Source organism: Macaca mulatta, chromosome 2, assembly GCF_049350105.2.
Source record: "Macaca mulatta isolate MMU2019108-1 chromosome 2, T2T-MMU8v2.0, whole genome shotgun sequence".
Taxonomy (NCBI): Eukaryota; Metazoa; Chordata; class Mammalia; order Primates; family Cercopithecidae; genus Macaca; species Macaca mulatta.
In genome coordinates, this window is record NC_133407.1 from 185,611,841 (window position 1) to 185,639,153 (window position 27,313).

General features: G+C 35.0%; 2 protein-coding genes across 10 annotated transcripts in view; both read right to left on the bottom strand.

Annotated features, from left to right (window-relative positions):
• Window positions 1-27,313, bottom strand: part of CRYBG3 (crystallin beta-gamma domain containing 3) — a 532,216-nt gene that overhangs the window by 148,665 nt on the left and 356,238 nt on the right. The window lies entirely within an intron of this gene.
• The window catches only part of ARL6 (ARF like GTPase 6), a 37,616-nt gene that overhangs the window by 3,514 nt on the left and 6,789 nt on the right, over window positions 1-27,313 (bottom strand). For 4 of the 9 annotated variants that reach the window (XR_013413354.1, XM_015128586.3, XM_015128592.3 and 1 more), the window contains 5 exons: window positions 17,893-17,954; window positions 17,428-17,496; window positions 12,822-12,916; window positions 9,557-9,686; window positions 5,885-5,940 (listed from right to left, as the gene is read on the bottom strand). Coding sequence is in view for 8 of the 9 variants with exons in the window: in XM_015128586.3 (XP_014984072.1) it covers window positions 5,885-5,940; window positions 9,557-9,686; window positions 12,822-12,916; window positions 17,428-17,496; window positions 17,893-17,954 (412 nt within the window). In the remaining variant the exon portion in view is untranslated. Of the gene's footprint in view, window positions 1-3,839; window positions 5,941-9,556; window positions 9,687-12,821; window positions 12,917-17,427; window positions 17,497-17,892; window positions 17,955-27,313 lie in introns of those variants that run through there. The other 5 variants (XM_028843124.2, XM_077990152.1, XM_077990148.1 and 2 more) reach the window with 4 other exon arrangements.

The window sequence follows — 27,313 nt, forward strand, 5'->3', positions numbered from 1 at the left end:
TATTACTTCTTCAAATATCAGTTCCTTCAATGTAATATGAGACATCAGCTCTCTCACACTCCCATGCTGCTTCTAGGCAACCCTTATAATACCCCCATTCTCCTAATACACTAATATAGTCACTGTCAATATGATGACTATGTAAATGCTATTCACACCTAAGACAGGTGGTATACTTACTTTTCCTTTCCTCTTCTATATTTTATCCCTCTAGAGTGAATAATTGTCTTTCCCACTCCCATCCAACTCATCTATTTAATTGTTGTATGTACTTAACTCTAATTCAACTGCATCACTCCCAGAGTTTAAACCTTTATTACTATGAAGTACATTACATAGTCCATCAACTTTGCCTTCTTGAATAACTCTTCCTCAGAGTCTTATTAAAAAAACTCTAGAATCTATACTCATTTTCTCTATGCCTGCCCCAGTCATTTTGTTACAATATCTTCTTTCATTATCATTCCAGGGTCTCCATTAATATCCTGGGGATTACTTCCCCTACTGTCTTGTGCTGGCTTTCCTGTGTCATGATCCCTTAATTTTCTCTTCTTGGTTTATTTCCTTTTCTTTTTTCTTTTTCTTTTTTTTTTTTTTTTTGATAATGCTTGTACCAAGATTTTCCTGTTTTTGAAAAATATTATTCTCAGTGGATACCTTAGTAAAACGCATAGTAAGTAAATTCTTGAGATGCTGTATAGCTGAAGATGTCTTTATTCTACTGTCAAAATACACTCATACTGCCTGAGTACATAACTCTATTATTCCCTCCTTGGACTCTTCCAGGCATTTCCCAATTATCTTACAGCTTCCAAGTTGTTGCTGTTGATAAATCTGGTGTTACTCTGTTTTCTTATTCTTTTTTTCCTCAGGAAGCTTTTCATTTTTTTCACAGGAAGCTTGCAGAATCTTCCACTGTTTGAAGCACTGAATTTTAGTAATGATGCCTGCTGGTGTGGGAATATTTTTATCAGCTGTATTGAGCTCTTGAGAAGTCTGTCAACTGAAAACTCATTGATTTAATTCTAGAAAATACTGTTCGAGGATTTGTTATCCTCCATTTTTTTCTGTTTTCTCTTTCTGAATTTCCTATTATTTGGATATTGGGCCTCCTGAACGTGACCCCTTTCTTTCCTTTCAAATTTTCTATTCTTTGTCTTTCTGCTCTACTTTCCAGGAGTTTGCCTCTATTTTATCATCTTTCTAAAATTAAATTTTTCATTTATACTATTATATTCTTATTTTCCAAGAACTCATTTTTTTGGTCTTTCTTTTCAAGTAGTTTCTTGCCTTTATTCATGAAAATAACACCTCTTAATCTCTTTGAGGATACTCTTTAACAGTTTTTTGAAATGTTCTCTCTATATAAATTCTACTTACTCGAACCCACTTTTATTGTTTGTGGACATTCCCATATTTTATAATGTTTTCATCCTCAAATGCCTGGTCGTCCTTTGCTATCTGCTCTTATGTATAAGTGAACACTAAAAAGTTGATTGGAATTTGCAAACGTGTGGAGCTTGTCAAATGTGGTCTTCCTTTAGTACATCTGGCCAAGCCATTTCCTTGGGATCTCCAATATTAATACCTTTAGATCTTTGCTCTTAGGCTGGTCTGATTCCCCAAAGATAACTCTTCCTATATCCTGCTTACTGTCATTGTTTTCTGGGAGAAATAGGAGAAGTAGAAGAGAGTTATAATATTCAGCATGAAAACTTTTTTTCCTCATTTTTCAATTCAGCACCACCAGACAGTTGTGCACCTAGGGTTTTCTAGTCCAGAGACACTGTCTTTGACTCTGCAGAAAATAAACCTTCAATTTTATCTCAAAGGGAAGATGTATAATCATATCTTTTCTTTTTATCCCACGTTCATCCTTATTTTCAATTTCCACCGATTTCTGAGGCTTTGCATTTGCAATGCAAATTAGGCTGCTTTTCAGTTTTCCCCACTGGTAGTTTAAGATTCAGCTTTCTCACGTCTGTTAAGTAATTCAACATTCATCAAATATTCAGCTTCCAAAATTTGGATGCCATTTTCACTACTTCCCTTCTTTTTGTCCATCTATATTATATCTTTTTTTAAAGTCTCTTTACTGTTAGAGTTGGGGAGGAGATGAAACTAAGTGTACTTGATCAATCCTCTTTCATTGGAATACTCCTGCATAGTATGTAAGTCTAATATTAACATCTGGGAGCAGTAACTTTTTCCATGCAGACAAAGCAATAAAATGAATACATTTTATTAGTTATTTGGGAAGATTTCTTTTTAAAAGTACCCAATTTGAAAGTTTCAGGGCAAGAAAACTTACAGTTCTGCAATAGTTTCTGTTTATTCTCTGGCAGTTTAAAAAATACTTCCTAGTCTATTTAAGCATTCTTGTCTTTGGGTTGTTCTACATACACAATTATTGAGACCGTTTCCAAAGACAATAGAATCATGCCATTACATGTGCCATTTAATATTTCACCAAGAAGTTTCTAACCTTAAACTTTATTTAAAAATTTTTTTGAGACAGTCTTGCTCTGTCACCCAGGCTGGAGTGCAGCGGCATGATCTCGGCTCACTGCAACCTCCACCCCCAGAGTTTCTGCCTAAGCCTCCCTAGTAGCTGGGACTATAGGCATGCACCATCACACCCGATGAATTTTCTGTATTTTTAGTCACAATAGTGTTTCACTATGTTGGCCAAACTGGTATCGAACTCCTGTCCTCAAGTGATCTGTCCACCTTGGCCTCCCAAAGTGCCGGGATTACTGGCATGAGCCACTGCTCTCGGCCCCAACCTTAAACTCTAAATAATAAGATTAAATTAGCCCCAAATGAACCAAAGGCCTTCGTGTCTATTATACTAGGAAATTCCAGAATTCTGGAAGCAAAATAAGATATAAGTTTAGAATACCTTTCACAGCTACATTCACATAAATGTCTTTAGCTAACACAAACTAATCTCCTATATTTACTGCTATTTATTTTTTAAAAATAGATTTTTATCTCTTTTCAAATCTAGAGACAGTTGGGAATATGACAATGTAAACTATTTGTTATTACACAGAAAATATAACCAAAGCGGCCAGGCGTGGTGGTTCATGCCTGTAATCCCACCACTTTTGGAGGTTGAGGCGATGGGTGGATCACCTGAGGTCAGGAGTTTGAGACCAGCCTGCCCAACATGGTGAAACCCCATCTCTACTAAAAATACAAAAAATTAGCTGGGCGTGGTGGTGGGCACCTGTAATCCCAGCTACTCGGGAGGCTGAGGCAGGAAAATTGCCTGAACCCGAGAGGCGGAGGTTGCAGTAAACCGAAATCGCACCACTGCACTCCAGCCTGGGTGTCAAGTGGGAAACTCCATCAAAAAAAAAAAAAACAAAACAAAAAAGAAACAAAGAAAGAGAAAGAAAGAAAGCAAGAAAGAAAGGAAGGAAAGAAGGAAAGAAAGAAAAGAAAGACAGAAAGACAGAGAGACAGAAAGAAAGAAAGAAAGAAAGAAAGAAAGAAAGAAAGAAAGAAAGAAAGAAAGAAGGAAAGCAGGAAAGAAAATATAACCAAAGCATCTCCTATTTGAAACCAAATGATACACTCTTTTATCCTGTGGTTAGTTTCCTCCTTTTTAAAACAGAGTGTTTAGGTAAAAGGGTAAACTTAATATTTACAGGGTGCTTTCTTATGCTAGGTACTTAAACAGTATCTAATTTAATCTGTACAAAATTTAACACATTTTATTTTTCAATTTTACAGATTAAAAAAATCCTCACAAGGTAAGAGATTTCAGCTAACAGACAGAGAGGTAAATTAATAAGTAGTAGAATAAATTTGTTGTACTCAAAAGCCTAAGCTTTTTTTTTTTTTACTATCAGTCAATGCTTTCTATACAAAATAGAGGTACTACTGCTTACCTTGCAGAAGATTGTAAAGGGTACATAAAGTAATATGGAAAAACAAGGACACAAAAGTATTTCCAAAATGTGTCCTCCTTACAAAAACTTGGGCAGTAAGACAGATAATGATGGATCAGAAAAGTCAAAGAAACAAAAATTAGGTATCAAGACCAGACTTGGCAATTGGTATTGTGATGTTGGATTGCTACTGACACCTAGTGGCTAACTGCTAATGACAAAATAAAACCAGAAAAGAAGGGATGGAGAACCACACTTTAAAATCTAGAAGACTATCAACCTATTTTCAGTAAATACTGTGCTCTGAATTACATTATCACGAGTGACAGTAGGGTTTCCATCCATGCTGTATCTTCATTGTTAGCAATGGTAAGCACTCTGTAAAATATGAAATGAGGCTGAAAACATACTCCTGGTATCTTCTCTGGAATATTCCTCTGTAGCCTGTTTCTGGTGGAAATCCATCCCATTGCCTTGAATACTTCATTACTGCAGTCTAAGAAACTAAGTTGCTGGGTTCACAGAAAAATCCCGCTAGTTCTTCTGAGAACCACGAGAGGTTCCTGATTAAGTGTCACTAATTGTAAAATATGACTTGAATGTTCCTTGCAGTTTAATGATGTTATAACTACATAAACATAAAAGACACAGAAATACAATAATTGTCTAGTTAACTAAACCACCATATTTTACCAACAACACATACAGATATTTATGAAATGCACATTTCATACTTTGAACGAAATTAATACTATGATGTATGAGCAGGCAGGCTACTCTTAGATCTACCATGATATGTGATATATCCCTGCTATTGTTTGCAACATGCAGAAGATTTAAAAAAAATCAGACACAACTGGCATTAAAAGGTTTGTGTAGAAGAATTTGTAACTATGAGACTATAGCTAGAATTTATAATATCCTGTTATTCACTCTTGTTCAGGGCAGAGACATTCCCCACAGAAATGATCTTTAGTTGTTATGCTCAGAACTGCAATTTCTGACTTGGCCATTGGGATCCTGCAATAAGAACCTATGAGCTTGGTTTCATTCACATCTATCTACTGCTCTGTGTGCTTCAAGCCATTCTTTTGGCTGAGAGACAATTAGGGTAAATGATATATGTTAATTTATTACCTAATAGAGTAAGCCTGTACCAATCTATAACTATTTTGATTAATAGCAACCAGAACTGCAAATATACAAAATATCAATAAAAGATCAGCATCTGTAATACTAAATATGAGTACTACAAGTTGTGTATACATGTGATATACAAATGGAGCTATATCTGTAGTACAGCATGATTCTTTTTTTTTTTTTTTTTCTTGAGACGGACTCTTGCTCTGCTGCCAGGCTGGAGTACAGTGGTGCAATCTTGACTCACTACAACTTTTGCCTCCTGGGTTCAAATGATTCTCCTGCCTCAGCCTCCAGAGTAGCTGGGATTACAGGTGTGCACCACCACATCCAGCTAATTTTTCTATTTTTAGTAGAGACAGAGTTTCGCCATGTTGGCCTCGATCTCCTGACCTCATGATCTACCCGCCTCAGCCTCCCAAAGTGTTGGGATTACCGGCTTGAGTCACCGTGCCTGGCCAGCATGATTCTTAAAAGAAACATGTCATTCAGACTTATTTTTAGTTACTGACAGTAGGGCCTAACATTTGTCCCAAAATTTAAATGTGCTTCTATTACTAGATCTGACAGAAACTTGTTGTCATAGTTTAAATTATTTTCTATATGTGTCAAATATATTGACTGTAAAGATTCAAACACTTTATGTAAAAATATTCTTTAGCAATATGCTATAGAAATAAATGGAACAAGGTATTGGATACTTACTGTATTATTTTTTCTGATAGCAGAAATAAATGGAAAGAGGAAAAAAGGCAATGATATAATAAAATAAAATGTAAAAAAAAGATAAAAATATGAATAAAAAGGAAACAAAGGCTGAAGACACACAGTATTTTGTGATGTACCTTGAAGCCAGTCTACACCTTCTTGCAATCCTTCTCCTTTTATGGCATCACTAGCACTGAAATAAAATCCATAGAAACATAGCCATCTCATTACATCATAACACTGTAAGAATAAAGGATTACAATTTTGCCATATGGAGAATTAATATATTATAATAACATACATCTGAGCAAAGCTGGTTAAGCACTGAAATTGAAAATAAACCAGAAAATAAAAGTCTGAGTGTTCAGAAACAAGATATGTTTATAATTTATAAACAGATTTTGAAAACCATATTGCAGAAAAGTTATTTTATCCTAGGACTAGTTCTTACACTGACATTAAAAAAACAAATCCTTTTGAATTATTTTTCCAGTGGTAGAAAAGTTTTGTACAGTCCACTATCCTATTTTGCTCAGTTCCAATGGTTCCATCTCATTATTAGAAATGCTTGACTTGGGTTATAATACAGCCATATTATGGTGTGCCTTTCTTTGAAATGGAATTTGATATCTTTAGGATAAAAACTCATAATTATAGCTTTGGTAAGCTGGTAGAGTAAAACAGAAACTTGGTAGATCTCAATCATTTTCTTATTAGCTGAGGGAGCTTGGCCAGGTCATTGAACTCTTCTGCCCTCAGTTTCAGCATCTGTAAAGTGCGGAATAGTCCCACTGACCTCATATGGTAATTGCGAGAATTAAACACTTGAAGTATGTAGATAAAACACCTAAAACAGGGTGCTTCCATTGTCTTTCCATTTTTGAGAGACTAAACTTAAATTGTGATTGTGAGATTTTATGTATAATCATAATTAAGTATATAAGTTAAAGTAAAATGCAGAGGATTTTTAGAGTATTAATCTTTTTTCAAAGGTACAGTTATTGATCTAGGCATTTATTTCCAAAATATAATTGTATAATAGCAATTAATATATACAATTAGATTTTCTGAATGATTAGGGTTCCTTTTAGTATGCTGAAGCATAGCTTTAAAAAGTATAGTGAAGTACCTAAAAGAATTAACTTAATTCTAATCAAAATAAAAATTATCTCCCAGAAATTACTTGTTAGACTAAGAATATGGCTTATCATAGAATTATTATAAAATACAAAGGAAGAAACAAACAACATGAAATACACAACTATTCAAAGCAAATTACTGATTATCCATGTGTAAGAGTAAGACATCAGTAACTGAAACACTTAAATCAAGAAAGAGAAATATATTAATTTCATCATACACCTATAGTTCCAAACAATTAATACAACAAAACCATTCCCCTCTGGTGTAGGTGTCATTATTCTACGAAAAACTGCATCTTTTCGTAACAAATGTTTGAATTCTATCTTTCCTCTCAAATAAGGAAGAATAAAGCAAAAATCTGGGCCCTGTGTGATATGACCCCTGGTTATTTCTCAGTGGCCTCATTTCCTACAAGTTCCCCTTAGATTGCTCTGCTCTAACCAACCTGGACTTCCTGCTGCTCCTGGAACACAACAGGTACATTCTCATCCAAGAAGAGGCTTTTTCTTGCTGGCCTCTCTGTCTGGACAATTATTCCTCCAAATCTTTACACGAATTGCTCCCTAACTTCAAATAGGTCTCAGAGAGGGAGCAACTCCCATTATTCTTTCTCTTTTTATCATACTTTATTTTTTCTCATCCTCCCAGCTGACATTTCATACATTTAGTTGCTTCTTATTTGTCTCCCCCACAAGATGGTAAACAAGTATACACACATACAACACACACACACACAATCATGATGCCAGGGATTGAGTCAAAGAACACATCTGAAGAAAAATAACGCAATCAGACCCTGAAAATCAGAGCTGACTATATGTTTAGTACAATAGTCAAACATAAAACATAAAATTTTTCTTTAATTTATCAGACTATACTTCTCTAGGATCTTCTCTTTATTGCTCAGTAAATTTACTTGTACCCAAGGCAGGAGACAGACAATATTTTGTCTCTGTATCACTGAGCATTACTTTTGTATTTAAAATAGAAAAAGGATAAATATATTTTCAATTTTATACATGCTTTTAAAAATATTGCCAAGAATAAAGAACAAAACGAATAAATGAGATATTAACTTGAACCTAGTGAGAAGAGGTCCAATTTGAATTAAGGAGAAGTCACAATTATACACATGTTTAAAAGAAACATTTTGCTTTCTTCTATAAGTTATCTAGAAAATCTAGCAACTGGCACTATAACATCCTACATCCTTATAAGCATCAGGATATTACTTTTTTCTCACAGAGAAATACTGAGATGTCACAATTGAATAAATAAATCTGTTAAAATTTAATGGTTAATTATTTTAAGTAGAAAAGAGGGTTATTTACTAATTAAATCCATGTTTTTAAATGTGCACTTTCTATCAAGCAGTCACAATACTTAATACAACACAGAAATTAAAAATTATTCTACTTTAGAAGTAATCATCTTAGGTATGATTTAGAGAAATATAAAGGCTCTAGCTCAAGATGTTTCTTTATCCAAAATCCCACCATTCTTTACCTACCAAATACCACAGGACCTCAAATTCCAACTCAAGAATCATTTATTAGACACTGACTTTTTTCTGATCCTAGAGTAATGAAAGTTTTACTTGGGATATGCAGGGTTTAGCTCCTGGGAAGAGGTGCTGGAGGCTTTGAATACTGGAAAGTTTCAAGAGCTTTCCTAAGGTCTTTACATTACTCTTTCAGCACCAAAACTAGTTCCTAAAGTTGTTTTCTGAACTCTATTACCTCCTTGCTTCATATTCTAGTTCACCTTCTTGTGGAAGTGCATCTCTCTGCTTCTGTTTCCAATCTTTTCCCATAGATGCCTTCTTATAAAAAGGAGGAAACTCTGGCATGGAAAGGACCTCTTACAGCAGAGAGGTAGGCGGGTGGGTAGAAGGGAGTTTAATATGGTAGTGGTAGGCACAAAAATACTATCTAATGTACAATCTCTGTTTATCCTTATTAAAATATTTTGGTAGAAAGGCACAAAGGAGTTAAATAAGAAACTGTTTTCCAAATAAACAATGCATACAATTTCAACATTAATTACGTAAGAGTTCAACCTTATTAGGATGTCTACATAAAACTAAAATTTCCATTTCCATTAATTCATTTTAACAAATATGTATCGTGTACCTATTACATACCAGGTACTATGACTATTGTAGGGGTTATTAAAGTGAAGAAAACTGACAAAACCCCAGCTGTCAGGGAGCTAACACACCTGTATGGGCAGACAGACTACAAACAAACAAACAAAAAGCAGTCACATGGTAATAGTGACTCTAGCAAACCAGGAAAATTATTTTGGAAAATGATTCAAAGGATGGGGACACAAGTGCATATGCTCTGAGATGGGACTGTGCTTGGCTGACTCCATGTGCAGAAGGAAATCAGTGTGGCTGAAGTTCAGTAAATAAGTGAGATTTTAAGTTATATTCCATTATAAGAGTTGTTTATATTTTCCTATCCCCACAAAAATTTGAAAAAGATTTTTAACAGTAACATATTTGTAAAAAGCTACAAGGCCACAATTCTATAAAACAAAATCCTTAGCTTATATCCCGCCATGTTTGATCACTTATTTTTAAAAAATGAGGTCAGAAGAAACAACTCTGAAGCTTGTATGTTTTTCAGAAAGCAAAGTGAAAAGTAAATACAAAACTTTACCAAATATGCCAGGGTTTATCTTTGATGTTCTCTAAACACAGCAACTGAGACACTTTTACAGATGTCACTGCATCTCTAAGATCCATTTTATTTGCAAAGAATAAGATTGGAATTCGACGGTGTTTGATATCTAAAAGAGAAAATACGACTATCATCACACTGCCAGCTTTTTAGGTCATTTTGTAGCAAATCTTTAGTACTGAAACCCATGAAATTGATTTTTAATCAATTTTTTTCATATCACACATACAGAAACATTTAAAGACACACACTGTCGCACTGTTAGGTGTGTTATTTGAGCACTAAGAAAACTTAAAAAATACTTCCTAAGACCATCTGCCCTCTGGTTAGGAGCTTTACCCAAAGATGGGTGAGCTGGGACTGGGAGCTCAATAAGCATTACAGAGAAGTACCTACAAAAAAGCATTAAATATTTTGTTTGTTTCCTTTTTAATTGTGAACAGAAAGGAGGCAAACTTCAAGTAGAAGCAGAAGGAAAAGAAACTGGAAACTTCTTTAAGTTTTTAGTCACAATATAATAAGTAACAAGCTAGATTTTTAAAAGATATTTTTACCTTGTCATGATTTTGGAAACATTTGTCATTTTTTTGAATAGATAATACATTTAAATAGTTCAAAATTCAGAAGACACAAAATGGCATACAGTAAAAGAATCTCCTTCCTAACTTTGTCCTAGGACAATGGTCTCTGTAGAAAAGGCAACCCATAACATCAGTGTCTTGGCATCTTCATAGAAATATTTTATGTATTAGAAAACATAATTATTAGATATTATTTTCATACAAATAGTAGCAGGCCAACCTCACCAGTTTCTACCTTTATCTTTTCATTTATTTACATATCTAGGATCTGATCCCATAGCAGTACATACAGAGCAGCTTCTTCCTTATTTTAACAGTTCTGGACTATTTCTTCTTTTAGTACTATGTACTATTAATTTATTTAACCAGAAACTAACTCAGATACCTGCTACATAGTTTACAACTATGAACAATCCTGTAATGAATAAATGTGTACATAGGTAATTTTGTACACCGGCCAGTATGTCCTTAGGATAAATTTGAGATGTGGAATTGCTGGGTCAAAGGACATAAATTTCTATTTTGATAAGACAGTGATTACCAAACTGTTTTCTCTTAAAAATTGTATCAATTTACATTTCAACAACCACGTATAAGAATGAGTGTTTCCACTCCTCTAGCCAAAAGAGTGTTATGAAACTTTTTGATATTTTCTGTATCATAGGCAATAGAAAGGCCAAGAATCTTTCCGTATATTCAAAAGATGTTTAAATTTACTTTTTTGTTGACTTATCTTGTTATGTCCTTTCCCCATTTTCTATCAAGCTTTTATATTCTGATTTTTTAGAAACACAAGTAGTATAGAAATATCCCTGTAGCTATTATATGAGTTGCAAATATTTTCCCTTGCCTGTCATTGTCTTTATGTGTTCACAGTACATTTTGCTATTCAAAGATTTTTTTATGGCCGTCAATTTTTTTAAAAAAGTGAACATACACTTCAGCTGAGAAATCCCTCCCTTGGAAATCTATCCCATAAAATAAAGGACCTAGCACATTAAGATCCATAGACAAGGCTTCAGTTGAGGAAACCAAAGTCCCCATTGTTTGAAGCATATTTTGTAGGAACTATTTCATTTTACCGTTCAACATTCCAACACTTTTTAGAAATAAAACTGTAAAGATTAATATGAAAGGAAGACATAATCAAAAATGCATTCTCAATCTAGATACAAGACTGCTAAGTTTTTTGTGTTTTTTTGGTTTTTTTTGAGACGGAGTCTCGCTCTGTTGCCCAGGCTGGAGTGCAGCGGCGCTATCTCAGTTCACTGCAACCTCCACCTCCCAGCTTCAGGCAATTCTCCTGCTTCAGCCTCCCGAGAAGATGGGATTACAAGTGCACATGCCCGGCTAATTTTTGTATTTTTAATAGAGACGGGGTATCACCATGTTGGCCAGGCTGGTCTCGAACTCCTGACCTCAAGTGATCCACCCGCCTGTAATCCCTCCCAAAGTGCTGGGATCACAGGCATGAGCCACCATGCCCAGCCAAGACTGCTAAGTTTTTAACATGAAAAAGTCACATAAAACGTACAGGGTGGATAATTTTTTTTTTCGAAAAATTTGAACAGGCTTGAGGTCATCTGTTAAAAATACCAAAGATATTGTGGTTAAGCAGTAACATTTATTAAAAAGCCTCATACTATTTCCATTCCATTTCTAACAAATCCACAGTTCTCTTAAACCACCATCCTTTTTTGAAAGTCCTAGCACAAGCACTATTTAAATTTTTTTGGCATGAGGAAGGCTAGAAATGCAGAGTTCCACACTACTTACTGGAGCACTGTTTGTAGCGGGGGCTTGGGCGGGAGGAAAGTATATATCAACAGGTGAGTGATGAAATAAACTGTGGTACATTCATAGTAAACCATATTAGGCATCAGTAAAAAGAATAACTACATAATTACACATAATTTGATTTGGAAGGATATCCATCAAGTGTTAATTGAGAATAGAAACATGTAGAAGAGTGTAAAGAATATGATTCCATTTTGGTAAGTAACAATGATAGTCCCCACAGCCCTCAACCCAACATTTTTGGTGTCTCTCTATATATGTATATGTGTGTGTGTGTGTGTGCATAATATGACATATATAAAAGTATGAAAGAAAAGAATACCCAAACACTTGTATCTTGAAAGGAGATGGGGAGCTGGCAGTTGGAAATTAACATAAAAAAGATTTGTTTTAAAGGAATTCCCATAAGAAATATGTAAGAAATGCTGTGATTAAACACACACACAAACTCAGACACGCATAGAGAAATGCATGAAAAGATGGTAACAAATAATTTTAATGGGTGTTGAAATACACGGATCTTTATTTTCTTTTTCTGTCTGGTTTTTTTTTTTTTTTTTTTTTTTTTTGCTATTGGCACAAATTATTTATGTTATCAGAAAAAAAAGGCATTTTTATTTTTGAGGAAGGAAATAAATGTTAGAGACCCCAAAAACATTGCAAAATGCTTTATATTTACATTACAATGCAAAATTTAAAAAATATGGTGATGTACACAAAATATAAATTCTCTATAATGTATATGTTTTAAATTCAACAATTTTAAACGAAAGATAATTACATAGTGTAAGCAACGCCCAAAGAACAAAACATTACACATAAATGAACCCCAAAGAACAGATACAGACTGAAAGACACACACATACCTGGATGATTCAGAAGAGTATCGAGTTCTTCTTTGGCCACAACCATTCTTAACCTATCACTACTGTCAACGACAAAAATAATAGCTTGACCTTCTCTGTGTAATGCAAAGAAAAAGAAAAATTAAAGCTTTACTTATAAATTTTTCCCTGTTTATTATCCATGGGCATTTCCTAACGTATTACCTCCTTATGTCCTATGTCCGTTTATCATTAGAAGTTTTGGTACTGTTTCTTGTTAGTTTCCAAGACTGATAAATATATTAACCATTAGTCATATTTCATGTAAAATACCTTTTCATTTGGATAATAAAATAAATTTAATGACTTGCTATTTCATAATTGTAAAAAATTGAGTAATTTTTTCATTAAAATATCAGCATATGAGAAAATGAGTTAAAATACCATAACCCTATTACACAGATGCAATAATTATTAATATTTTGGTATAAAGCCACACTTTGTATATATTACATATGAATAAATTATATATGTATTTAAAATGGAATCCTGTATTATACCTTGCCTTTGCAATATATATGTAAATTTCCTCGACTTTTTTTTTTACAACTATGGTTTTACTACTTTTATACGAAATGCTAAAGCACTACATCAATGTTTGTCAAATTTTTTTTACTATAAACCATAGTAAGAAATATATTTTGCATTAAGATACAGTAGACACATAAGTATATATAGATATATTTTAAGTGAAAGTCTTCTGAAAAAATACTTACAAATAGCTTTTATTTTATTCTATTTGATTTTTTAAAAAGCTGATAACCAGTGATTGAACTAGTTAAGGATTCACTGATGGATCATACAGGCACTTAAAAAATAACTGATTATTCTTCTGCACTACCTTCTTTGAATGGTTCTAAGGTATTGCACTGCATGGATGTGTCATCAAATATTGTATCAAACATTTGTTGCTGGACTTTTAGGTTATTTTCAATTTTCATCATTATGAAAAACTTTAAGGCAAATATCCTCCTACATACCTTTATTTTTAAAAAGTTCTTGATGCTTTAAGATTTATTCTTAGGAGTAACATTTCTAGGACTACATACATAATTTAAAGTTTCAGAAAAACATTTCCAAACTGTCCTCCAGAAATGCCATATCAATTTACATGACTCAGTACTTTTCTCACTCCTTTGCCAGCACTGGCTACTATCATTCTTATCAATAATTGCCACTCTAACAGCATATTATCTTGATCTAGTTCATTAATTGCCAGTGAGGTTCAATATCTTTTCATATATTTATTGGACATCTGTACTTTTTTTGCAAATCACTTATTCTAGTCATAAATTAAGATTTTAAACTTCAATGTGATTGGGCGGATCACGAGGTCAGGAGATCCAGACCATCCTGGCTAACATGGTGAAACCCCGTCTCTACTAAAAATACAAAAAAAAAAAAAAAATTTGCCGGGCATGGTGGCGGGTGCCTATACTCCCAGCTACTGGGGAGGCTGAGGCAGGAGAATGGCCTGAACCCGGGAGGTGGAGCTTGCAGTGAGCCGAGATGGTGCCACTGCCCTCCAGCCTGGGCGATAGAGCAACACTCTGTCTCAAAAAAAAAATTAATAAATAAACGTAAAATAATAATAATGATCAAATGAATATACAAAATAAAACTTTTTACATACCATTTTCTCCTATCATTAAAAAAGGACAATGCTGATTATCAGAGACATACATTACCATATATATAGAAACCAGAACAATCAGAAATATCTATCAAGATTTATAAAAACGTTCAATCACTTTGAGCCAGTGATTTTATTTCTGAAATTCATACTAAGGAATCATAAACTGGGGCTAAGACTTATATAACAAGATTTTGACTGAGGAACTGTTACAATTTTCAAAAACTGAGAATAGCCTTCATGTCCCAGAGTAGAGAAATAGTTAAAGAAATTTTGGCAAAGCTGTGTGAAAAAACATTAGGCAGCCGTTAGCTATATTTATTGCATGTTTTTCCTGATTTATGCATACCACAGAATGTTAATTGAAAAAAGCAAGATACAAAATTATACATGATACATAATTTAGATGGTTCCTTTTTTCCTTATTTATATAAAGAATATGTTATATATTTCAAAAGGAGAAGAAAGATACCAAAAAGATTGACAATGGTGAATTTATGAACAGTGAGATTTATGGGAAACATGTTTTCAATATTCTTTTCGATATTTTCCAAATTTAAAATATGTATATTCCTTATATTTTTGCATACTATTATCTTTTTATGTTGTAAAAACAGTATGTAAAAATTACATAATATTATTATGGCATCATATATGTTAGAAAGTAAATGTCTCTCTTCACCAAAGAGGATGTGAAAAAAAAGAAAAAAGAAAAGAAAATTAAAGAAAGTAAACTTCCCTTATAATCCTACTATTCCAAAAAAAAATGCTACTAATGGTTTGGTGCATAATCCACTAAGAACTTTCTTCTTTCTATATATACCAAGTACATATTTATAGTAAAGATAAATACTGATAGTAACATTTTTACATAATTGATATAAAAATGTTATAAATAACGCTAACATAAAACCTTCTATGTATATTTTTTGCCTATAAGCCCTGGTCATAGAATACTTTTCTAAAAGTAAAAATGCTTGCTGTAGGTTATAAACATTTTTCATTTTAATGGATATCAATAAATTACCCCGAAAAAGATACTACATTCTCACAGGAGTGGCTCACTTTGACAAGAGCAGACTTTATTAATCTTTGTAACCTTTTTCAGTCTAATAGATCAAGATGTACTTTTTTTTTCACAGTTAGAAAAATATGAAAATAGAGAAAGTAAATTTACTTTTATTGTTGATTTTTCAATAGTAATCATATTCTCCATTCAATCTACAATGTAACCACTCTATTCTAGAATTCATAATTTCATCCAAAAACAGTATGAAGAAAAAAGGAGTTAAAATCAAATAAAAACAAACTTTACTTTCCTACTATTTTCTCTCTATATATATTTCTGTAATTAAAGTTAAAGTATTTTTTAAGTAGCTAAATACATTTTTAAAAAGAAATCATTTATCAACTAATTGGAGGAGGAATTTAAAAAATCCTGTACTGAAAATTCAGGTTTCCTAAACAAACAAACAAGAAACACATAAAACACATCTCCCTAAGGAATTTAATGCAGAATACCACAAACATGCCACTTTTCCTTTTCCAAACTAACCCTTGTATCTGAAGTACTCTCTTTTCTCTCTCTCTCAGAAGTCTTCTGGATCTATGATTTAAATAGGCCTTCAATTTATTGAAGGACTCATTGAAAAAAAATTTGAATAAATCTCCTCTGGTTCATATCCCAAATATATACCATATAATGTTTAGTCTCACATTATTAGGAAAGAGTTAATCTAAATCTAAATCTTATATGGTAAATATCACATACCATTTCAAGGCAGGAGTTCATAATCACAAAAGAGAGTTTAGTTAAGAGATACCGTTTTTAAGTTTCAGACTCTAACAGTGAATTACATTGCTCTTAAATGGAGTCCTAACAATATTAGAAGCTAATGAATTAATTTATATTTATTTTAATACCATATGCAAATCTCCAGAAGGTATAACACATTTCGGTCCTAGTAACTTGACAGCCATTAGTCTGAAGTATAGTCATCCCTTGGTATTGTTGGGGGATCAGTTCCAGGATCCCTTTCAAATATCAAAATCTGCAGATGCTCAAGTCTCTTATATAAAATGGCTTAGTATTTGTATATAACCTATGCAAATTCTTCCATATTCTTTAAGTCACCCTAGATTACTTGTAATACCTAATACAATGCCTACACATGACCTTGTTCATGTGCTTTCAATATAGTAGTTTGTGTATGGCAATTTAAGTTTTCCTTTTTGGCATTTTTTCCCCCAAATATTTCTGATCTACAACTGGTTGAATCCAGGAATGCAGAACCCAAGGACATGAAGGGCCAACTGTAAATTAGTGAGCACTTGACTTGCATATGCTGAAAAATAGCTCATTTTAAATTATTCATAGAACAATGGATCAACTGTTAGGCAACACTGTTATTTTTAACTAAATTTAGTCAATAATATTTACTGGGTCTATATGCTGAGCATCATACTAGGTCTTGAGAAAATAATATGAATAATGAATAATCCCTTCCCTTGAGGAGTTCACACTTCCACTAGGGAGGCAGCTATGGTACATAACTTCAAGACATGGTAAGTATGATTAGAGAGATAGAAATGGACAAAGTGCCATGTGAACAGGAGGGACAAAATAACTGGGCAGAACAGTGAAACTTCAGAGGAGATGACTTTTTAGCTGATATTTAAAGCAGGAATATGTTAACCTTAAACTGAAGTGAAGTAGGATAGAATAGGGCATTAAAAACAGAGAGAATAGTACGTGCAAAGGCCCGAAGTCATGAAGGACCTGAAGCATTTGACAAACAATGTTGAGTCTGATTACATATTTTTAAAATTAGGAAATGTTCATAAATTACATGAAAAAAAAGCCAAACAACTTAGTCATATAATTCTTTGGATTTCTAATTATTATTAGTTGCAAAATAAAAACATCTAGTTAGCAACATTCACAGATGTACTTACTTATAATAGTGTTCCCAGAGATTTCTGTATCTTCCTTGACCTGACATGTCAAACACTGTAAATGATAAACTACAAAGAGAAGCAAAGCATGACTACATTATAAACTAACTAAAGCATAACTTTTACTTAAAATTTTAAATTACTTACAATCAAAGAAATTATCCTTCATATGCAATATTCAACATGGGCCAATTTACAAGTAAAAGTTCTATGAAATAAATGTATTAATATAAACATGATTTTGCAATAAATAACATAAAAAACTTCTTTGCTAGTGAAGTTATCAGAGTTTGTCTAAACTCTAAATTCTGAAAAATAAACCAACCATAGTGATAGAAATACGTTAATACCTATGAGATTCTGAAACAACAAATAACTTTCTCTAAGGGTAGGAAGAATGACCAGGTAGACCAATATTGTTATTTTTCACTAGTAACTTTTTTGTTGAGGGATAAAGTGGATTACCTGGATGATTTGAATTTCTCTATGCTGAATCCTATTGTTGGAAGGATATTTTGAGATTGAGCCTTTAAGAGAAAAGACAAAGTTCAGAAATTTACAATGACCAGAGATGAGTTTTCCTCAAGTTAAAGTATCCACATTTTCAGTTTCTAAAATCTGTCACTAAGGAGATGACAGGATTTAATAAACTAATAATTTTTTCAATAGGATCACTCTGTGTGAATTCTTTATAGAAGTTCAAGGTTTACTAATTATGGATCTGCATAATGTTTATTCACATTTGTGGCTTGTGGCATGTTACCAAGGACATAAGCGTTTTATATATGGTTTAATAAGTCACCCTGAGTTCACACGTAGGACTTTCTATTTTTTTTTTTTTTGAAACAGAGTCTCGCTCTGTCGCCCAGGCTGGAGTGCAGTGGTGCAATCTCGGCTCACTGCAAGCTCCACCTCTTGGCTTCACACCATTCTCCTGCCTCAGCCTCCCAAGTAGCTAGGACTACAGACACCCGCCACTACGCCTGGCTAATTTTTTGTATTTTTAGCGGAGACAGGGTTTTACTGTATTAGCCAAGATGGTCTCAATCTTCTGACCTTGTGATCCGCCTGCCTCGGCCTCCCAAAGCACTGGGATTATAGGCGTGAGCCGCCGCGCCCAGCACTTTCTAATCTTTCAACACATACTTATTGAGTTTGTGTACGTTCCAGACTGCCCTCATGTGTAGATGGTTCCTGCCTTTATGGAGTTTACAAGCTAGAAGAGGTAAATAGCAATTGAAAAGCTAAGCAACAAATGAACACAATTTTGAGCAGAGATAAGTGCAAAAAACAAATGTTTTGGGGGTGGGAGGCAGCAGAAAGGAGCTGGAAGGTGGCATGGAAGAAAGATGCTCAGGAATGGTCTCTTTGAGGAGGTGACATCTGACCCAGGAGTGGATGACAGGAGGGGAAGAACCATGACAAGTTATTGACAAAGAACATTCCAGTTAGAGAACTATGTCAGTGCAATGATCCTGAGGAAGGAAGGAACTTGCCACTGAGGAAATGCAGAAAGCCTAAATGTCTAAAGTGTGCTGGGTAAGATAAAGAGCGATGTGTTGAGGTAAGAGACGTAAGGGCTTGAAGGCAATGATAAGGAGTTCTGTGTGGAGAAGAGAGTGAAAGGGGGTTAGAGTAGAGTAGCAGACATGTTGACAAGTCCCACTGACGATTAAAATGTATTATACTAACAATCTAACTTGTTAAATGTCTCCTAGCACTTTCACCAGAAAAACTATTCCTCTGTTTGAATAAAAATATATCCACTTGCTGATCCAGATGCCTAGAAGTTATTATTGACTCCTCCGTTTTTTTACATTCTCTATGTAATCACGCTCTACGCTTTTTGGTTCTATTTCACTAACTTAGTTCAGACCCTTATCATTTCTTGCTTTGAATTACTGTACCAGCCTCCTAATTGCTCCTACTTGGCTCTGCTACCTTGAACATGTTACTTATTTTTTCTAAGCCTAGTTTTCTCAAATGTGAAATATGTTATTACTATCCTTAACTCATAAACTTATCATAACTACATAGGTTAATGGATGTAAAATACTCAACACAGTAAATGCTCAACAAATGTCTGCTATTATTATAATTATATGCTCACTGATTTCAGTCTTATCCCCAGTTCTTCCCATATTGTCATTATAACTTTAAAAAAATTTTCCTTCAGTTCATCTTGTTGCTTTTATTGAAAAAACAATACAGGGAAAAATTTTGCCTCACACTGTTACATTCACTCTGGTAGTCTACTTCTGGGAAATTTAAATTCAAGGAAAGACAGAAGCTCAAAATTCACTGGAGCTTGGTCACCTTATAGCATGGTAATGCGCTAGAAGAAAGGCCCTCCAGAGCTGCCCTTGTTTTGCCTTTCTGAAGTTTGTTTACTTAGCTTTTTCCTTTTCCTTCTATCCATTCCAAGACCTGATCTAGTATTTTTCCAAAAATATATTTTTGTTTATGTAAGACAAAATTCATTTCCTGCTACTAAGATTCCTGCCTCATACCCTGGGGTTCCTTCATTTCAGAACAACCTTTGCAATAAGAAGTTTCCTAAGTTTTAATGTTCCCCCAACTTCATTATTTTGATTTTAAGGACTTTAAATGTGCCAATCATGTGACAAAATCATCAGCTACTACTATGAGGAAAAAGATAACAATAACAAAATAGGAAGCTAAAGTTTAAAGAAGTCTCAACAGGGTTATTAAAATGTAAAATGTTATTAAAATAGTAACCCTGTCTTCAATGAACTGTAATTAGAACGTTTCCCTAGCCTCCCCATGATCACCTAATTTCTTCACAAACTCTTTTTATTTCCAGAGAAACTTGCTATTTTACTTGTAGGAATAAAATTAATAAATTTTCTTTTCTTTCCATCATTTCAAAAGTTCTAGTAGAAAGCAATCAGGAAAAAAAAGAAACTTCACAAGTTAATCAGGATAGAACAAGATATGTGAGCAATTGCTTCTAGACTAAAGTGGAACTCATTTTCCTCCAATGTATTCTAAGAGATAGTTTACAATATCAGTCTCCCTCTGCTCTATCCAAGAATAAATACATTTGGTCATTCTGAAAATTGGACAGGAAAAGGCACAAAGTAAACGAAGAGTATAGGAATTACAGTCTGCCCTCTGTATCTATAGCTTCAAATTCACAGGTTTAGCCAACATGAATTGAAAATAATAATTTAAAAAAGATAATAATACTATTTAACAATAAAAACATTACGAATGTATAAATACAATAAACACTATTTGCATAGTATTTACATTGTATTGAAGTATTATTAGTAAACTAGAGATGATTTAAGGTATATGGGAGGATGTGCATAAGTTATATGCAAATACTATACCATTTAATATAGGTAGGAGGGTGGAAGGGGGTGGGTGGGAATGCGTGTCCTGGAACAAATCTCCTGTGGTTATTGTATTGCCTGAGTGGAACAAAACATTCTAGACAGGTCAAGGATACACCAAAATAACCAGGAAGAGAATAAGATTTCTGAGAGAGATCCTGTTTGGTTAGTTTAAGTCTGATAAAAATGATATTCTTGGTGGTATCAATCATAATCCCCTGGCCAAAAATAAATATTAAAAAATCATTCAACAATCCACTCATCCAAAGTGCCAAGCATTATTCTAGGTATCTGAGATTCAGTGCTGAACAAGAGAAAAACCTATGCTCTTTTATAATGAGAGAAATTTAATAAGCAAGTTATCAAATGAATATGCAAGCTATCAACTGAGCAATTTTAGATTGTTTTAAATATTAAGAATAGGGTGGCCAGGCATGGAGGCTCACACCTGTAATCCCAGCACTTTGGGAGGGCAAGGCGGGTGGATCACCTCAGGTTAGGAGTTCAAGACCAGCCTGGTCAACATGGCGAAACCTCATCCCTACTAAAAATACAAAAAAAGTAGTGGGGTGTGGTGGTACACACCTATAATCCCAGCTACTTGGGAGACTGAGGCAGGAGAATCACTTGAGCCCAGGAAATGGAGGTTGCAATGAGCCAAGATTGTGCCACTGCACTCCAATCCGGGCGACAGTGCGAGACCCTGTCTCAAAGAGAAAAAAAAAAAAAAAAAAAAAAGAATAAAAATAAGAATAAGGGTAACATCACCAAAATTAAGTAGAAGCAAGAAGCAATTAGGCTTCAATATCTCCCACAGAAAACCAAAAACAAATATCCAGTACTAAGATTAGCACAAGTAATATCCCTTAAGAAAGGAAGAAAGGAAAATAGGAGCTACAAAATAACCAGAGAAAAATTAACTAAATGGCAATACTAAGTCCTTACCTATCAGTAATAGTATTAAATGTAAATGAACTACATTCTTCAATTAGAAGACATAGAGTGGCTGAATGGATTTAAAAAATTAGACCCAACTATGTGCTTTCCACAAAAAGCTCATTTCATCTATAAAGATACACACAGGCTGAAAAATGAAATGAACAAAGACATTCCATGTAAATGAAAACCAAAAAAGAGCAGGAGTAGCTATACTCATATCAGATAAAACAGATTACAAGTCAAAACTATAAAAAGAGACAAAGTAAACTACTATATGAGGGTAAAGGAGTAAATTCGGAATGAGAATATAACAATTGTAAATATATGTGCCTCCAACATGGGAACACCGTAATATATTAAGCAAACATTAATAGAGCTAAAGGGTGAGAAAGATTGCAATACAATAACAGGAGAGGACTTCAACACCCCATTCTCAGTAATAGATCATTCAGACAGAAAAATCAACAATAAAAGAAATCCAAGTTAAACTGAACTTGAGACCAAATGGACCTAATAAACGTTTATAGAACATTCCATCCAACAGCTGCAGAATATACATTATCCTCATCATCGAATGGAACATTCTCCGAAACAGATCATATGTTAGACAACAAAACAAATCTGAACAAATTTTAAAAGGTAGAGATCATATCAAGTATCTTTTCTAACCACAATGGAATAAAACTAGAAATCAGTAACGAGAGGAACTTTGGAAACTACAAAAACACACGGAAATTAACATGCTTCCTAATATTCAATGGGTGAATGAAGAAATTAAGAAGGAAATTCAAAAGTTCTTTGTGATGGTTAATGCTAAGTGTCAACTTGATTGGATTGAAGGATGCAAAGTATTGATCCTGGGTGTGTCTGTGAAGGTGCTGCTAAAGGAGATTAACATTTGAGTCAGTGTGTTGGGAAAGGCAGACCCACCCTTAATCTGGGTGGGAACAATCTAATCAGCTGCCAGTGTGGCCAGAATATACAAAGCAGGCAAAAAAACCTGAAAAGGCTAGGCTGGCTTAGCCTCTCATCCTACATCTTTCTACCATGCTGGATGCTTCTTGCCCCTAAACATCAGACTCCAGGTTCTTCAGTTTTGGGACTCGGACTGGCTTCCTGGCTCCTTAGCTTGCAGATGGTATATTGTGGGACTTTGTGATCATGTGAGTTAATACTACTTAATAAACTCTCCTTTATATGTATATCTATCTATCCTATTAGTTCTGTCCCTCTAGAGAATCCTGACTAATACAGATTTTGGTACCAGGAGTGGTTCTAGAGGAACAGATTAAGGATGGAGTTCTTTCACTGGTTTGGGGGTTTCTGGAGTTGGCTGCTTAATATGATTAGACCTCAAAATGCTAAGGATTCTACTTTTAATAGTATGGAGAACACTGTTAGTCCTTGGCATGAACTGTTTAGAGAGTTATGCAAAATAAATGCCTTTGACACTCCTGATTCACTGCTCGTGAGAGGCATGGAGTTTAGTGACTCTATACATAATACCTTTGATCATATGTGGAGAACCAAGGAACATAATGAAGTTGGTTGGTTACTCTTAAGTTCACTGCACAAAGTAATGAAAGAAAATTATGAACCCAGGGATTGTAACTCCTGGCTTCAGAAGTAGATACTGAGCCTCAAATCTGTTAAGATTGCCCTGAGTGGGAGTCTTATCTCCTGTAGAGAAAGAGCTGAAATTGTGGAAAAACAGGCACAAGTTCTCATATCAGTTGCTGACCTGCAATGAAAGGTGCATGCTCAGCCTCGCCAGGAGCCTACTGTTAAAGTGAGGGCATTGATTGGAAAAGAATGGGACCCTGCAATTTGGAATGGGGACCTGTGGGAGGACCCTGATGAAGCTGGGGACACTGAGCTTATAAACTCTGATGAACCTTTTTTGCCAGAACAAACAGCTTTGCCATTCCCAGTAGTGGCAACATCCCCTCCCCTACCCCTGCTGCCATCAGCCTTTCCACCTTTGTCTGAGGAGATAAATCCTGCACTGCCTGGGCAACAGTGATGACATCCCCTGAGGCAGTTGCCAGGCAAGATAATGTTGATTCTCCTCAAAAGCCACTCTCAATACTCCTACCTGCTTCTAGAACTATAACTAAAGTCTTGGGGGGGCCCCTAGAGGTGAGGTTGAGAGTGTGATCCACAAGGTGGTGCACTACATTCAAAAGGAACTGCTTGAGTTTTCTAATTTATATAAACAGTAATCTGGAGAACAGGCATGGATGGGTATTAAGAGTGTGGGATAATGGTGGAAGACACAGAGTTGGATCAGGCTGAATTTATTGATTTGGGCCTACTAAGTAGGGATTCTGCATTTAATGTTGCAGCTCTGGGAGTTAAAAAAGGTTCTAATAGTATTTGCTTGGTCAGCTGAAATGTGGATTAAAAGGTGGCCCACTGTGAGCAAGCTGGAAATGCCTGATCTCCCTTGGTTTAATTTAGAGGAAGGGACCCAAAGGCTTAGGAAGATTGGGCTGGTGGAATGGATTAGTCACTTTAGACCTACTTATCCCAGCTTGGGGCCGGGGGTGGGGTGGGTCTAGAAGATATACCCTTGAGCAGTGCTTTGTGAAATAGATTTGTGAGGGCAGCACCTGCATCTTTGAAGAGCCCTGTTAATGGCTCTTCTCTGTATGTCAGATCTAACAGTGGAAGTGGCACCACTTACCATTACCCCTAGTGATCCACTAGCAAAATTTTTGCTTTCTGTTCCCACGACATTACATACAGCTGGCCTAGAGGTCTTAGTTCCAGAGGGGGAATGCTACCACAAGAAGATACAACAATGATTTCATTCAATTGGAAGTTAAGATTGCCACCTGGACACTTTGGGCTCCTCCTACCTTTAAGTCAACAAGCTAAGAAGGGAGTTACAGTGTTGGCTGGGGTGATTGTCTGGGACTATCAAGATGAAATCGGACTATCACTGCACAACGGAGGTAAGGAAGAGTATGCATGGAATACAGGAGATCCATTAGGGCATCTCTTCGTATTACCATGCCCTGTGATTAAGGTCAATGGGAAACTAAAAGAGCCCAATCCGGCAGGACTACATATAGACCAGACCCTTCAGGAATGAAGGTTTGGGTCACTCCACCAGGAAAAAAACAAAAACAAAAAACAAACAAACAAATAGGACCTGCTGAGGTGCTTGCTGAAGGCAAAGGGAATACAGAATAGGTAGTAGAAAAAGGTAGTCATCAATACCAGCTATGACCATGTGAACAGTTACAGAAACAAAGACTGTAACTGCCATGAGCATTTCCTCCTTTTGTTAAAAACATGTTTGTGTATGTATAAACTTGTACTATAAAAATATATTCATTTTATTTTCTTTTTCTTTTATCATGTGACATAAGATTTACTAACTTCATTTCAGCATTTAAATTCTGTTGACTTTATGTAATAGCATTTGGGTTGGGGACTGTTGTATTTCTGGTTGTAAGAAGGATAGTTGTATTATGTTAGGCGTAATTATGACCTTATTATTGTCCTTATTTGAACATTATGTATGATCTCAGGAGACATGTATTGACAAGGGGTGGACTTGTGATGGTTAATACTGTCAACTTGATTGGATTGAATGATGCAAAGTACTGATCCTGGGTGTGCCAAAGGAGATTAACATTTGAGTCAGTGGGCTGGGAAAGGCAGACCCACTCTTAATCTGGATGGGTACCATCTAATCAGCTGCCAGTGTGGCCAGAATATATAAAGCAGGCAGAAAAATGTGAAAAGGCTAAACTGGCTTAGCCTCCCAGCATACATCTTTCTCCCATGCTGGATGCTTCCTGTCCTTGAACATCAACTCCAAGTTCTTCAGTTTTGGGACTCAGACTGGCTTCCTTGCTCCTCAGCCTGCAGACAGACTATTGTGGAGCCTTGTGATTGTGTGAGCTAACACTTCTTAAGAAACTCCCCTTTATAAATATCTATCCTATTAGTTCTGTTCCTCTAGAGAACCCTGACTAATACCTTCTTAAATGAAAAGGGAAATACAACATACCAAAATCTATGGATACTGCAAAACCAGCACTAAGCAAGAAGTTTATAGCAATAAACACACATATCAAAAAAGTAGCGGCCGAGAACGGTGGCTCACACCTGTAATCCCAGAACTTTGGGAGGCCAAGGTGGGCAGACCACCTGAGGTCGGGAGTTCGAGACCAGCCTGACCAGCATGGAGAAACCCTGTCTCAACTAAAAATACAAAATTAGCAGGGTGTGGTGGTGCATGCCTGTGAGCCCAGCTACTTGGAAGGCTGAGGCAGGAGAATCACTTGAACCTGGGAGACAGGTTGTGGTGAGCCGAGATTGCGCCATTGCACTCCAGCCTGGGAGACAAGAGCGAAACTCCATCTCAAAAAAAAAAGTAGCAAGACTTCAAATAACCCAGTGATGCACCTCGAGCAACCAGAAAAGGAAGAACAAATCTAACCCGAAATTAGTAGAAGGAAATAAATAAAGATCATAACAAAAATAAATGAAAGTGAGACTAAAAACATACAAAAGCTCAAAGAATCAAAAAGTTGGCTTTCTGAAAATATAAAATTGAGAAGACATTAGCTAAACTAGGAAAAAAATGAAAGAAGATCCAAATAAACGAAATTAGAACTTAAGAACGAGAAATAACAACTGATACCACAGAAATACAAGGGATTATTAGAAATTATTATGAAAAACTATATGCCAACAAATTGGACAACATAGAAGTGGATAAATTCCCGGACACATTCAACCTACTGAGATTGCACCATGGAAAAATAAAATACCTGAACAGGCCAATAATGAGTAAGGAGATCAAAGCACTAATACAAAGTCTCCCATTAAAGAAAATATTAGGACCTGATGGCTTCACTATGGAATTCTACCAAACATTTAAACAACAAATACTAATTCAACTCAAACGATCCCAAAAGGTAAAGAGAAGGAAACACTTCCAAACTCATTTTACAAAGCTGGCATTAATCTGACACCAAAACTAGTCAGGAACACAATGATAAAGAAAACTACAGGCCAATATCCCTGATGAACACAGATGCAAAAATCTTCAACAAAGTATCTTCACCGAAACTAGTCAGGAACACAATGACAAAGAAAACTACAGGCCAATATCCCTGATGAACACAGATGCAAAAATCTTCAAACAGTTGCTTCAGTAGCAAACTGAATCTAACAACCTACTAAAAAGTTCATTCACCATGATCAAGTAGGATTCGTCCAAGGGATGCAAGGATGGTTCAACATACACAAATCAATATACGAGCCCATAACATTAATAGTATCATGGACAAAACCACATGATCATTTAAATAGATGTTGAAAAATCTTTTGATAAAATTCAACATCTCTTTATGACAAAAACTCTCAACAAATTGGATTAGAAGAACCATACCTCAAAACAATAAAGGCCAAATAAATGACAAAACCGTGGCTAATATAGTAATGTTATACTGGTGGAGCTAATATACCGAATGGAGAAAAACTAAAAGTCTTTCCTCTACACCTGGAACAAGACAAGGATGTTCATTTTCACCACTTTTACTCAAAAACAATACTAGAAGTTCCAG